The sequence below is a fragment of the Anser anser genome (genome assembly GCF_964211835.1).
Source record: "Anser anser genome assembly, chromosome: 3".
NCBI classification, from domain to species: Eukaryota; Metazoa; Chordata; class Aves; order Anseriformes; family Anatidae; genus Anser; species Anser anser.
The window spans coordinates 49,206,687-49,222,381 of record NC_139722.1 but is presented as its reverse complement, the minus strand read 5'-3'; the positions used below and the strand labels follow the sequence as shown (position 1 = coordinate 49,222,381).

Below are 15,695 nucleotides of genomic sequence, written 5' to 3'. Positions count from 1 at the left end.
ATTGATTTTTTTTTGGACACTTAGGAAACTCAGTCCAGCAGAGTATAGCATATGCATAACTTAATATAAAGGAGAAACACCTGTGCCATAGAAAGTAGACTTGGTAGCAACATTATGTAACCAAAATAATACTACACCCTGAGAGTTAAATTTCCGACTTGTGCTTACTTTTTATCTTAAAATGTAGTAATGACTTTATTTGAATGAAAAAGGTAGTACACGACCTAAATAAACTTTTACCCAACAGAGCCTCCAGTATATTTTTTTACATCTGTACTATTTGTCTAAGTAAATGGAAGGTCTTGAGTTAAGTCACTAACATAGGGCATACAAGCAGGAGTATAACAGTTGGGGACCAGGCTACACACTGAAGGCAGTTAAACACAAAGCAGTCTGTATGTGCAACTACCATGTGTTCATGTTGTGGAATTTCAGAATGCAGCATCTCGATGATAACTGAGGATGCAGTAAGTAGAAAGTAAAAGCACCATCACTCTGCTGGAGAAAGCTGAAAATTGTGAGCAAATTTACCTGTACTTCAAAATTAATTAAGAGGTCTGACAGTGCATAGAAAACTCATTTAAGGTGCTTTCTACAGGGAACTCTACTAGGCGGTCTGACCTTGATATACGTGGTCTAAACACTAGAACTAGCTCTTTATAAGACACTTTTTGTGGTGGTATCTCTTGTTTGCCATCATTCTGTAAGACGTATCCCTGTAGCTGTTTTTATGTTCTTTTTAATGGCACATAGTATGCTTTGATGAAAGAAAGACATGGAAAACTTCCATTTAGGTAGATATGTTCTAGTGAACAGAATACCAACTTTGTGTTTTTGTCTTAATGTTTCGTATATCTAGCTTGATTGCTTTCCTGTGTCCCTGATTAGCAGTGCAGCTGTTAGTTTTTAATGTTCTGGCAATTGGAACAGCATTTGCATTTTACTACTGTTTGCTTTTGTGATAAAGGATTTATTTTTGATAAAACAAGCAGGTTCTTTGGAACATGATGGCACGTTGTTACTAAATTTCTTTTTAATGTTAGTGGTGGAAAAATCCTAGACCAAATGTTTGAAATAGTCTAATTTTGATGTGTTAATCCCCTGTTGCGTTTGTCAGTGGAAAAAAAAATTTTGAATAAAACCTTCAGAATGAATAAAACCTTCAGAACGGATTTAGCTATATTTAGTTAAGTTCAAATATAAATGCAACTCTTTAATCATTTGCTCGTTTGGTACAGAGAGGCATTAACAGTTCTCACATCTTTCTCTAATCAGGAAGTGTTTGAAAAGGAACAGTCTATATGTTCAGCAGAAGAGCAACCAGCAGAAGAGGGGGTAAGTTGAGAACAAATGTTCCTCTTGCTAGCCGAAGAGAACTTTGAGTTACTATATTTGCCCTTCTCAAGCATCTTCTTCAGAAACACCTACTAAGTGTCTCTTGAACTCTGTTTTCTAACTTTGGTTCTCAGCTTAAAATGCTTGAAGTAGAGTGGATACCTGAAATTTGATGAACAGAATAAATATTTTAAATACTACTTTCTTACAGCAAGGAGATGGCAACAAAATGAAGAGCAAAGGATGGCAGCAAAAGAACAAAGGAACCAAGAAAGCTTCAAAATCAAAGAAAAAGAAGCCATTAAAAAAGAAACCTGTGCCGCCTTCATTGCAGCCACCAAAACAGCAGAAGCAAAAACAAGCTAATGGGGTAGCTCATAGATTCATTGATATTTTAGTTTTATGTTCAGGTTATCATTCCTAATCTGATATTTTTGTTTTGTTTGTTTTTTACATTTCATTCAATGCTTCTGTAAAGCGTGTTTCCTAAAATACTCTTTTTCTTGAAATTAAAAAAAATTACGGATAAAATTATCAGTGAACCCCACCCTAGTAGTGTTTCTTGTGGCCCACTGAAAATTGTGCCTAACTAGATTAGAAGTCTGGCTTCATATTCCCTTTTTAATAATTTTGTTATGCTGCCATCTGGGATATGGATTGTTCCATACCTTTTACTTTTACTTTAAGGACAAAAAATGAATAAGGTGAGATTTTCTTCTGGTAAATTAAACAGGGTTAGTACCTTTATGCTCCCACTGCATGGTGTTTTCTCCATTTCATGGGTCATGTTGTAGGTATTTCCTTATGTTCTCTCTAATTTTTGTATGACTCTTTTGAAATGCATCCCTGGAATCAAACACTCCTTTCTCCTATTTGTGTTGCGGATACCATATGGAGAAGGAAAATTGCTTCCCTGCTCCTCTTAGGACATGAGGTGAAAAAGATTAATCTTCATTGTAGATGTACTCTGTGACACAGGAAGAATGTAGATCAAAATAGGAAATGAGAGCTATGACCTTAAAACAAGTGCTGAAAATGCTACATACTACAGTAATGCAGACAAACTAAGTTAGAGGTGGGTGGTTTTGTTGTTTTTTTCCTCACTAGGAAGTAGTTGTGAAGGAAGAAGAAGAAGAGATCTCTGATAAAGGAAGTGAATCCGAAGAAGAAGAAACAAACAGGGACTCTCAAAGTGAAAAAGATGATGGAAGTGACAGAGACTCCGACAGAGAACAAGATGAGAAACAAAACAAAGACGATGAAGCTGTAAGTCTTGCTTTTTCTTGAAGGGTAATGTTGCCTCTGGGCTTGAGAGAAAATGCATTTTAATCCTCTAGCATCCCCTCAGGCTAGGCAACACTAGGATAAAGGAGTAATACCAGTACACCAGAGGTTTTCAGGTCTCATTCTGGCATAAGAGCTCTGTCATTGCAAGTCTGTTTTAGAAAGAGTAGTGAAAAGTCTTTGCGATGTAGACAAAGCATAAAAATGAAAAGAGAAAACTAGCTTAACTTCAGGGAGTGTTTGCAATGTTTCTTTCAGCTTAATTTGATTACTATCTGCTGCAGATTATCATATAACGCCTCTCCTTTGAATTTTGTTCTTTATATACAGTAGCTATTTTATACTGTATAATACATACTATAAGCATGTAGTAGTTGAAGGAACTGGTACATGTGCTTAATATGAAAACTCTACTGTTGATTATTCGGTTAGTCATTTGAAACTGGGGATTAAGAGGTTGCAATTGAGGATGAGGCATTGTGGTTGCAGATGACTTCTGCACCACAGTGGAAGACTTAAGAGAGACAGCTGGAAGCCCAATACAGGGTGAGAATAATTTTCTGACTGGGTGGGGAAAAAAGCTTTTAATCAAGACACTTACAGATTAGATGAGTGTTTATAGGTTATGCCATAGTAGAGAGTTCTGAATGTGCAGACTGATTTTGCAGATCTGTTTTTTGTTGTTTTTTTAAATACCTACATTAGTGGTTTCATTATATATTTATATATCAAATTGTAAAACTATATTTTGCTTTTAATTGTACTGTATAATTTAATCTCTATGTGCCTTTCCCATTTATAAAACATAGTGCAGTATAGTGTAAGAACTTGTCCTAGGTTTTTTTTTTCATAGGCTAAAATTTTTCCTTTTTTTGGTCAAGAGATGGTTAGTGCACAGTAACTCTTTAAATTTGTCTTTGACAGGAGTGGCAAGAATTACAACAAAGTATACAGAGAAAGGAACGAGCTCTTCTTGAAACCAAGTCGAAGATAACACATCCCGTTTACAGTCTCTTTTTTCCTGAGGTCAGTAATAGAAAACATTATAGTTGTGAAACATGAGAATTAATATAATAAATAATCACTCTTTATATAGTTTTCCTGTAAATACTGGACTTCAAAAATATCTTAATACTTGAAGAAATTGTTAATCTTTACTTGAAAATGTCTTGCTTTCTAAAATCCTCTTAAAAAATCCTCTTAAAACTTTCTCAGATAGTTTAGTAAAACCTGTTGATATGTTATTCTTTCTATCTAGTTCCCAGAGCTTGCAAATTTGTATATAATTTAAGATAGCTTGTTGCCATTGGAAAAAATAAAGTTTTCTTCTGCTGATCTACTACATACAGATACATTCAGAATGAAACCTTTCAGATTTAGGGCTCTAATTTATAGTACTCTCTTCCATTTGTGCTGTGCAATGTGAAAGCACAGCAGTTGCTCTAAATAAAGAGTTAATGTAGAGCATTACCTGCTCTTTAGCTTGCTGCAAGCCCCTCTGGGAGGGGGAGGTCTTGACTCCTCCTGTGTAAACAAAAATGACCGGAGAGTTTGGGGAGTCATTTAGATCAGCAGTTGTTCTGGCTTGCTGCTTGACTTCTAGTCTCAATGCAACAGCGTGGTGGCAAAGGAGGGTGCAGCTGTGGAAGATGGAGAGGGTTAGTAAAGCTGCCTCTTTGTACCACAGCATAGCCTGGAACCGGCATAAGCCAATCACGGAGCACTCTTTTCTATACAGCTTAAAAATATAAAGTCAGCTGTGAGGAGGTGCCAGAGAAAGGAGAAGGGGATGTATTTAAGAATGGTGTCTCAGTACTGTAGGTAGGTTGGGGTGTCTCTACAGCAGCCTTTGGTTTTGCAAGTTCTGTCGGTTGTTACTTACGCAAACTGCTGGCGAATTTGCAGGTGGCTGAAAACCCATTACAACAATGAAACCATGAAAAGGATGGGATTTTTCAAAGTGTGGGTTTTGTGTTCTGAGCAAGTGAGAAAGCTCAGTGGGAGACGACCAGATTGGAACCAGAAAGGAGGAGTATTTGGCCATGCTTTCTTTCCGGGCCGGTGGTTCAGAGGGTTCCCTTTGCTTCCCTGCTGTCTGACTAGGGAGCTAGTCTAGGGTCTCTTCTCCTGCATTGTGCTGGCTCCAGTAACAGGGAGGAGATGCAAGGCTTATGCTTCCTTTTGTGGTTTAAAGGAGGTGACTGAGATAGGGAAGAACAGGAGAACATTGGAGACACTGTGTATCTGCTCCTTCTCTTAACTCCCCAAGACTCTGTGCTCTGTACGGCTTGTTGCACGTGCAAAGCATACACTGTTGTACCCATGCTTGTGATCCTACTATTCCTGCTGTCTTTACTCAGTTCTGCTATTATTAGAAAGCAAAGTGTGGGAAGCAAGAGTCTTTTGGACCTCGTAGAGGTGAGGATGTAATTGTGAGGACAGGGATCTAACCAGTGTGCCTGCACTGTCTTCTGTGACTTCTTTGTCGTTGCTGAGGAGCCAGACAAGATAGACGAACAAACCAAAGAAACTCTTCCTAAAGGCCTTAGCTGAGAGTTGTGCTGCCTCATGACATCTGGTTTTGTAAGAGATTATTGTAATGCTGCATTTTCCTGATGTTATTAGGCAACTTCCCATCTCTCAATACAACTTCTGACTGTGCACCAGTATGAAAAGAAAAGCTGTACTGGCATTTTGCTCTTCTGTCTGCCTTAGATCATGTCAGATAGCAGCAGAGTTGTTGCTTGTTGCTGCAAAGGCAGCTGGCTTTGGTCATCAGTTTAACCTCAAATAGTACATACTATGCGCTGTGCTACAGGGGTGCTAACTATTAGGTTTTATTTTTACTGCACTAAAGGTTCCTTCAGAGACTTTGCTTATGCTCTCAAGTAATAAGCTGCTGTGTGTAACAAAGCTGTTGATGGATTTTATGATAAAATCAAAATGCAGTATTTTGTTTAAAAAAGAAAATATAGTTCTGGACCGAATATTTGAACTTGGAGGAAATGCATGGTGTTGCAGTTGTAAATTTTCTGTTTTCTCTGCACTGATTTCCCAAAAGTTGAATGCAGCTGCAGTTGGAGCATATTCAGAGTTGATTTGCAGAATCTGAAGGAACAAAACCTGAAGAACAAAACTCTCTGGTTTATTTTTTCCTCTGTGATTTATGGTGTACTTAATCATGATTGTTGCCAGCTCAGAGATGCAGAGTTGCGGATGAAGTGTTGTATTAATCTTTGTATTTCCAGGGTTTATGGATGTTTGAGTGTTGCTGAGCCTCATTGGGACTGCCTCCTGAGGACCAGTATATGCTTTCATCGAAGTTTTTAGGCAGTTGATTACTCTGCCAGCGATGCATCTTTAATCTATGCAGGTTCCTAAATAATTATCTTCTGCTTCCGCAACGATAGATCCAGAAACTGCACAGATTGTAGTTTTGACATTTTTAGGTAGAAACTAGCCCTGGTATTCCAATTTCATGAACATACTGGTTGCCTGGCATGCCAAACCTTGCACCCATCTGTTAAAGGGCATTTTGCCCATTTGCCTGTTAGCTTGCCAGATTCTCACAGGCACAAACTTTAAATTCTACCCAATAAGAGAACAGAAAATGACACTCCTGCACAGTTGTCCTTTCTATAAAAAATTACTTTGCGTTCCGGTTCTTTACTTCCAAAGAGTTTACTCTATAGATTTATTTGAGCACTAGAGTAATGAATGGTATTTCTTTCCCCACTTGGTTGGGTGTTATTTTTACCAGTTTTTCTGAAAATTCAGTTGACAGTTCTGTTCTTTGCTCAAAGGAAAAAAAAAGATTCCTTGCCATTAAGTGTGATGGAAACATACCCAGCGTATAGCAAGTCAGCACAGTATTTTAGTAATGTCAAAACTTAGATCTTTGTATAGAAGATGATCTTCTCTATTATGGTTAGAGGCCTCATAGGCTCAAAATGGCAAGTAGCCATGTCTGTAATGGTTCTACCTTCTTTAATTCTTGTTCTTGTTAGTACTGCTTATACTGTTTATCTTTCTGTTCCTAGAGTCCCCTTGGCTGGGAAATAAACATTTCTACTGTGTAAGATTCGTCTTTGCTACAACTGTCAAGGAGATTGACATTGTATTTTCTGTTAAAATTTACACTTAAAATAATTTATGCCTTGTAATCACATGGAACAGTTATTCATAAAGAAGTCACTTGGAGTAGCTGCAAAAAGGGCTTATAATTCTACAAATTCTGGTCTTAAATTGTGTATGAATAGGTGTTTTTTCTGTTCTTAGTGTCTATTCTAACCATGTGAAGAAATGCTGTTGCTTTACTGTGATGCAATTGCTTGTACTTTCATACGCTGCAGTATGGGCATTAACATATTGAGTTAATTTTGTACTTCTCTGCTATGGGACTGAACAGCGCTGATGAGGGTCTCTTGGATGCTGTTGTATGTGTTTTGATGTTATAAATCTATAGTTTGCTAGGTGAATATTCCAGTGAGATGTTGATAATGCTTACCAGCATAACTAGTCAATTCAAAAGAAGAAAGTTATTTAGCTTTTGTGACTTTTTACGTGCATAATCTAAATTTTACGTTAGCGAACACTGGTTCTGAAGTGTTCAAGAAGAAAAATAAAACAATTAGGATTTTGGACTAGTCAACTGTTTTTTTAGTCTACTATTTCAGTAGACTTAAAAAATTCTTCAAATTCCATACATGAACAGTATTGGATTCCCACCTGTGGAATTTGGAAGGGGCTCAGAGGTTTACTGGGAAGAGTACTTTGTCTTTCAGCATGCTTTGCTGTGTATGCTGACCTTTTCACCCAGGCTGGGTTTCTGTCGAAGGACTTAAGGTAGTATTAAATGGAGTTGGGGAGCGTTGTACTTGCATGAACTTGCTCATTAATCCTCAGTGTACACAATTCTTCAGAATGGTTCCATGTTGATATGGTAAATCGGGTTGGCTACGAATGAATGAAACCTTTGGAGGCCAACAGTTACTTGTGATAACCTGTTTTCTTTCAGCGTGTGGCATATACTATTTATATTGTTAATACATAAATAAGAATTATAAAAAAAAAGAAACACAACATCCCTTGTATCTGTATTATAAGGACCAATGAATCATAATTAACTGCTGTAAACAGTACAAATATGTCTTTGTGGCTTTAATATTCCTGTTTTTTAATATTTTATTTTATTTTTTGAAAGGAAAAACAAGAATGGTGGTGGTTATATATTGCCGATCGAAAGGAGCAGATGCTAATATGTATGCCATACCATGTTTGTACACTAAAAGATAAAGAAGAGGTAAAGTAGTGGAAAAACTTTTTCAGTATTGCAAAGCTGTACTAAAGTGTATTATGGTATGCAAATACATTTAATTCATTTCAGTTTTATTTTTTTCATACTTGACTCTTAAAAAGGGAAACAAATTTTACTGTCCTAATAGAAGTATGCAAGAGCCTTTTAACCGTGAAAATTGATAATGGAAAAAGAAAAAAATAATTTAAACCTTTCAACTTCCTTTCCAGATCATAATTTTTTCCTTATATCAAAAGCTGATCAACCCAATATTCATACAAAATGATCATTCTTAAAGAAAGTTATTCAAATATGTGAGAAATACTAAGTGCTCTTTTTCTGTAAAACATTAGCCTTGGCTCATCTGAGCCTTTTCGAGACTGTAACCTTTCAGCTGTGTTCTTTGTGTTTCTGAAAACTGGAGACCTGATGTCTTTTGTTCTTTTAAAATAAATTTTGTGTTCCATTTCAAATAACAGTAAACTAATACTTTCAGCAGACCAAATATTCTTCTAAATCCACAGAGGTTAGAGTTAGGAAACATACAACAGGAGGAAATTGTATGCTTAAAAATGTAGAGCTACTTTGGTCTAAATCAGGAAAAAAAAAATTTGACTACGAATATTAATCTTTCTTGGAAGGTATTGTGCTTGGGTATTCTTTATTTTTCTGCAGATACTCTGTCATATAGGAATTTTCAAATATATGTCACTTGTAAAAAAAAAAAAATATATATATATTGTTCAGTAATAGTATTTATTGCTCATTAGAGTACTTAGTTAATTGTTCTATTGTCATTTCAAAGTAGTAAGAACTCATGGAGTGAATTCTCTTTTGCAGGTAGAGCTGAAATTCCCAGCACCAGGCAAGCCTGGAAACTATCAGTACACAGTTTATTTAAGATCAGATTCATATATGGGTTTGGACCAGATTAAACCATTGAAGGTGATGCTTAACTGTATTGTGTTTTTGTATTGTATTAAAAGGTACTTCATATAGCTACTAAAATCCTCAAAGCCTCATTATCTCTAAGAATTCAAGATGTCCTAATTTTAAAATAGTTGCAAAGAGTGGCTTTCAAGTGGTTTCTGCCTAATCCCAGTAGTAGCAGTTTTATGATGGATTTAAATGGGACTAAAGGTTGTGATGCTTTCCAGTGTGTGCGTTTTTTAATATATATTTTCTTTTTTATTAAATTTTGCAGTGTAATTTGCTCTGTCATGCAATTTCTCTTTTCTTAGTCCTAGATACATCTATTTAATGGGAAAATCTAGCATGCCATATTTCTGGAAGCAGTATTTTTTTAACTGTCAGTTTTGTGTGGCATGTCCTTTTTGGTTTTGTTTTGTTTTCTCAAACTGGTGTGTATTTTTTGTAACTCTTTTCTCCTCTTTTCTTTCTTTCTCTTTATCCAATTACAGCTGGAAGTTCATGAAGCAAAACCAGTGCCAGAAAATCATCCTCAATGGGATACAGCAATAGAAGGTGATGAGGACCAGGAAGACAGCGAGGGCTTTGAAGACAGTTTTGAGGAGGAAGAAGAGGAGGAAGATGATGATGATTAAACAATACTGTTAATTGACTACAATATCTGCACACACTGCAAACTCTTGGTCTGACTGTGGAACTGTACAATAATCGAGAAACACAGTACAGAAGCTTTGAGAAGGCTGAGTTTAATTTTTCTTTACCAATTAAGAGTGCATTATGTAACTTCTCAGTGGAGGTGAAACAAATCTGTTGCCATTGACACAACCTTGGAATATGCTTATGGCTCATTATAGCCTTCAAGTGCAGGATGGTGCATTTGTTTCAACTGAAAATAAAAGCTTTTTTACTATAAATGTCTGAAAGTGTGGGCTATATATCGTCTGATCAGTTTAGGGTCAAATTTAAATAAAAGGTACTATTAGCTAGGAGCCAACTTTAAACAAATTTTTCTGCATTAGGAATTTATTTTAGAAGACATTTCAGTATAGTCGACGTTATGAATCTTTGTTGGTTGAAACAACATCTGCTCAACTTTCAAACTTGGTTCTGTGGTATTCTTTCAATATTTTGCTGTGATACTGCTCACATCATTCATAGCTTTAAAAATCTGTTTTACTTAACTTGATTATTCTATATTGACTTCATACCCATTGCTACATTCCATATATTCTGGAGGGCTGCTTTTTTAGAACTGTTGCCTTTTAATGCCCAAGATTATTATGGAAATCAAACTTTTTTGACTCTGCCATAGGAAATAGTAATGGCTTAAAACATTTTTTAAGCCTGTATTTCACCAGATCAGCAGAAGATCTGAATCTTTTGATAAACACAGTGACTGAAAGCAACTTTGGGACCATGTGTTACATAAGTTAGTAGCTTTTGCTTAATACCTTTGTAAAAGGTACATGCTGAAAGCTGAAGTGCATTCTTAAATCTGAATCTACCTGACACTATCAGAAACATTTTAAGGAGTAAAATACAACGTGCAAAGAGTGCATGTTTTGTATCAGTTTTGAATTCCCACCGATAAACTGGATATTTTGATGCCTGTTTGCATTTGTAAATGTGCATCTCTTAGAGGTCTTTTTTTATTTTCAGTCTCCTTCAGGTCTGTAAACAAGGCAGGGATTCTACCCAACTCCTGCTCAGAAAAAATAGTCTGATTGGGCAATAAGTTCAGGGAAGAGAGAATCAAGGCTGTTGGTTTATTGTGTGACTTGTCAAAATCCACAGACAGATTCTTCTTCTCAACTATGAAAATGTGATGCTGTGAGACATGGGGCAAGTTGTCATACTGAGAAATTTCCATCCTATGAAAATCACCCAAAGCCAGATCAGCTGTGCACTAATTTGTGACCTTGTTTATTAAAAAGGGATGTCACTTTAAATGCAAATTTACATTGATATATTCTTTGTAATTGCAGTAGTTGCAAATAAAATTTGAAAATGTTCTAAATGAGATTATGGTATTTTTCAAAGTACTTCTGAAGTGCATATCACGCAGGAAAAACTTGTAAAACATGAGAAAACATATGCAATGTCAGATGTTGAAAATAAAGTATGGAGACTAGGTTTAAATTAAACAGCTTATGCACTTGACACCTTAACTCCATTCTTCATTTGCAAAATACAGTAAAGAATTAAAAATATAACAAAAACACTAGTTGCATTTGAAAGTCTTTCAAGCAAAGTATTATACTGATGAGAGAAATGCTTGAGAAAGAGGTGTTAGACTCAGTGTTATCAAGGAGGCAAAATGAATGCCAAACTTGCATTGTTCTGCCAGAGCAATTCCTAGCAAATTTGCAGTTGTTAAAAACTGGAAAGTGATTATAGTTAGGAGTTAAAATTGATAACAGCATGGGAGAAAGTGGGTGTTCTGACTACTGGTTCCTAAATTTTACTATTAGAAGTCAAGTTATATACTTGCGAGATGTGAATGCATTGAAGTGGTTTAAAAGAAAGTCTCTGGTCTGTACAGTGAATTATTTTCTTCTTAAAGATTAAAGCTGACAGCTGGGATTACACTGGAAGTCTGAAAACCATGGATAATTATTGAACTAACAAAGACTAAATCTAATACTCCAAATGTGGGCCTGCTGCATAGCCAAGGTAACTTAATAGAAGATGCAAGGAAAGGAAGTGAAGTGGTATTGGAAATCTAGTTCATAATGTGAAGAAGGCAGGTTGGTGCTTTCTCTCCTAAAAATATTAACTGTATAGTTGTGCATCAGTTTACATCCTCTTCTGAGAGGGGTGCCAAAGTGGGTGTGAGGAGGTATTTAAGAGCTTCATGCAAATAGAAATATCAGGTGCAGATACACAGGTCTGAGTGCTACATTATTGCATTGTTAGTTGGCTCCTCGTGTGGTCTGACCATTAATAACAAGTTTTGAATAACAATTTCAATTGTTGCGCAGAGATTGAGTAACTCTTACTTGAGTAAGTTACCCGTATACGTAAAACTTTTAACTGGAAGAAGCAGTATTTTGCATTTACCGTTGTCTGTCTTGCTTTTTGAGAGGATTGGAATGAATTGAACAAATTTTTACACTCAACTCTTCTGAAAGTCCGGACTAGTAACTTGAAGAGTAAAGTAAAAAAAAAAAAAAAAAAAAAAGCAGTAGAAATAAAATGTGCTCTGCTGCTGCACCCCCTGCGCACTAGTGTCCTATGCATAATTTAGAAGTACCTACTTTTATTTCTGTGTAAACAGACTTGATTTCTCCCTCCTGCTGTCATACTCCATTTTTTTTAACCTGTTGGAGATTGGAGCAGATACCCGTGCAGCTGGACCATCCACCTGAGCAGAGATGCTGCAAATCACTTCAGGGCTCGCAGAAGCCATTTCCATAGGCCTGTGCTTGGATTTGGCTGCAGGAGGCAGATGGGTGATGCAGCACAGCTGGCCCTGCTGCTTCTGGCCTAGCTTAAATACTGATACAGGGTGCGGTGGTAGCTTGTGGTTGGCAGATGTAAGTACTGTGAAATACATTTAAGGTAGATCAACGCCACTTTTTGAAGTTTGGGATACATCTGAAGTAGATATGTGTAAATAAAAGGAACAAGTTATAAAAGTGATTTTTGTTTGAGCGTGATGTGACGTTCCTGCCCCCCAAAATGTTGTCAGTGGTTGGTTGATGCTTTTTCTAGTCTGCTGCACGATGAGTAGAAAGTTATGGTCATGCAAAAATGTGCTAAACACTTTCAAAATTGCAAATGTCTTGTAACTGGAGGGAAAAAAAATCTTCAAGTTGTACGAGAAGAAAAGATGCTTCTATTCAAAACTGCTTAATTCCAGCAATTCCAGCTCTTCCTCCAGCAGGGGGAAGCAGGGGCATAAATTTCTTCAGGAAACATTGGGATTGTTCCAGTTGACACCTAGTTTGTTTTTAGCTGCAGGTTTGGTTTTGTCCTCCCCCTTTCTGGAGGAGGAAGGCATAGATGGAGGTTTCTTTTATCTATTTCTTGTGTTTTAAACTATTGTTTGTTCAAAACTAACATTTTCCTCTATTTTTATATCTTTTTTTTTTAACCAAACTCTTTGCTGACTATTCATTTAAAGACTGTTGAAGGAAACCCTTTATAAGATAGGAATTACTATAGGATTATTTAAAAATAAAACCTGTATTGGAAGTTGATTGTATGCTTAAATTCCTTTTTATTTAGTAGTTTAAGCATCTGCTTTATTTCCTGTGTTGTGTTGGGACCTTGGCAAGTCACGAAACAAACACAAGTGTACGAGATATCTTTGGTTGATTCCTGCTTGGTATTGAACTCTAGATGTAATACCAAAATTGTTCCCATTGCATATCTGTATGATTTTCATGGCTTGCAGTTTATTTCATGCAGTGTGTAAACTTGTTTTAACGTGCAACTTGAGCCCACACAGAAGCTATTTAGTTGGTAGAAATCATTTTCTGCTGAAATCATTTAGCTTTGTCACTCAGTCAAGTAGTGGAACAGTTACCACCAATGAAACTTATAATAAATCTAATTAGCATAATAGATTGTAAGGCTAATTATAATATTTTTAAGCCAAATTACATACACTAAACTTAATGTGTGTTGAATCAAGAAGCACTTTCAACTTCTCAGTGTGTATAACCCTTCCACATGTATGCTTTAAGAATTAAACAGGGGAGTTACATTGCCTGCATAGGATTTAGTGGTACAGAGGTACTTCGTGGACCACAATGAGAAATTGTTTTAATTCATCCACCTTCATTTCAAAATAAGTTGAGTGCTTTCCTTTTCATGCAAGCAACATAACCAGCTTCATCGACAAAGCTGGAGATGTTCATATGTTCTGGAGAGAAAACCTAGAAAAAACATGTATAAGGTAAGTTGGCAGGAGTTAGAATTATATTTTATTTTCACCCTAAAGAGTCAATATGACCCACAGAGTGGTGACTTCTGGGAATTTGGTGGGTATGATCACAGCTGGGAACAGCAAACTTTTTTTTACGTCTAATGCTGATGTTAAATATTGGATGAAATTGCATTCACAGGTTAAAGGGTTTGGGTCACAGGTGTGGTAACCCCTGAGCTGGTGTTCTGCTGAAGGCAGAGCACTCTTTGTAAGGACAATCTAGGGACAATTGAGGTATGAGATCTAGACCTTAGTGATACTCCTCCCCCCCCCCCCCCCAGTTTACCCCCATTGGGAAACTGGTACGTGAGGACCACCTTTGAATAAACTACTGATAATTAGTCTTTCCAGAAGCCTAAATGGCATGCCCCCAAATGTCCTAGTTGAAATGTACTCAGTCTTGTAGCCTTGAGACAGTGTTTTTTGCCTTTTGTGTATATTTATTAGCTTTTGAGTGCTTGCAGGAGAAACATTTGTTGTTCCTTTATTAATAAAAGCTAACCAATAATTAAACAAATGGAGTGGGGAGCAGGTATGTACCTACCTTCTTTGCTGTTCCTTTCACCCATTTGAAACTCTCCAGGAATCCTAAATTGTGCCACTGGATGCTTTCATTTTTCACCTCGGTTTGTGGAGCTTTCATTTTTCAGCTCAGTTTGTTTTCCATCGCTGGAGTTGTTCATGTGCATGCCACAGATGCATCCTGTTTTGCAGCCATCACACTGCAACCCACCCCAGTCTCTGGCAGACACACACACCCCAAATGTAGACAGGGATCAGAACGAGGCAATCGTCACTTACATGCCAGTTGTTTCCCACGGCTGGGTAATAGGATAGCAGTAGCAACGGGGATGTTTTTTCCTTGTATTTCCAAATGCTGATTATTTGTGTACCATCCTCCCATCGAGGTGCTTCAGGAGAGTAAGAGGAGTGGAAGGTCAGCAGCATATTGTTTATTGGGTGTTTTGTTTTTTTCCTTCACAGCACACAATCATTTCTCCATGCCTTGATCACAGCTACGGAATTCGTGCTTCCTAATATATGCATGTGCAGTAAATTAAACTCAAATTGAATGACCAATTTCCTTACAGCTGAAGCTCCATTAATTATTATGTGTAAATCACATTAGATGAGATTAGGCTATAATGGCTGTAAAATAGATGCTGCCCATGACAGGGTGGTGAGATTCCAAGGCCCAGGTGACAATCACTTGGGTCACCTGAAATGAAAAGATGAAATGTGATAGTCCTTGCTTCATTTTGCACTGGTGGGTTGATCTGCTTGAGTTGCCCAAACAAATTCAGATGCACAAGAACCTGCTCTTCTCTTGGTCCTATGCAGAACACACAGGCAGCAGCTTCCCATCACCCTGTTCCTGTCATGAGACGATTTGAACAACCTCATTTATGTCTTTAGCTTCCCTTTAAATGTCATGTGGCACAAGTGACTGCTGGGCGCAGGTGCTTCTTCCTGAAGTTATGAAGATTTACTCTTTGCAGTTAACTTCCTTATGTAAGGTTTTATCTGGTTGTATCTTTTTATGGTTCCCTCCTGATATAGATTTGTTAGGTTGGTTTGATCTCTTCTTTTCCTTCTCCTTTGCAGCAGGGACTGAATGGTTCATTCAGATGATGAAAAGCTGCCCCATTATATTTTACATTCAAATTCACATTTAATATATAGTATGAATGCTAAAAATTACTGGTGATTTAAAATACAGAGACTTCTCTACACAGGCTCTTCCTTTGCTGGCAAAAAAACTGCCTTTAGCACATCTGGTCCATATCTGAGCCTTGTGGCAGGGTGCGAGGCACCCATCTCCCCTGCTGGAGAAACCAGCCCTGCCTGGTGCCTCTCTGTCCTTCTCCTTTAGAAGGACCTTGGTGGAGATGCCTCGAGCAAAGTCCATGAGACATC

General features: G+C 37.1%; 1 protein-coding gene across 1 annotated transcript in view; it reads left to right on the top strand.

Moving 5' to 3' along the window:
* The window catches only part of SEC63 (SEC63 homolog, protein translocation regulator), a 57,554-nt gene extending 47,795 nt beyond the window's left edge, over nucleotides 1-9,759 (top strand). The window contains exons 15-21 of the mRNA XM_083831846.1: nucleotides 1,276-1,335; nucleotides 1,547-1,705; nucleotides 2,443-2,601; nucleotides 3,544-3,645; nucleotides 7,823-7,921; nucleotides 8,756-8,860; nucleotides 9,337-9,759. Of these exons, the coding sequence (XP_083687972.1) occupies nucleotides 1,276-1,335; nucleotides 1,547-1,705; nucleotides 2,443-2,601; nucleotides 3,544-3,645; nucleotides 7,823-7,921; nucleotides 8,756-8,860; nucleotides 9,337-9,480 (828 nt within the window). The 3' untranslated portion in view covers nucleotides 9,481-9,759. The remainder of the gene's footprint in view (nucleotides 1-1,275; nucleotides 1,336-1,546; nucleotides 1,706-2,442; nucleotides 2,602-3,543; nucleotides 3,646-7,822; nucleotides 7,922-8,755; nucleotides 8,861-9,336) is intronic.
* Nucleotides 9,760-15,695: the final 5,936 nt, after the last annotated feature.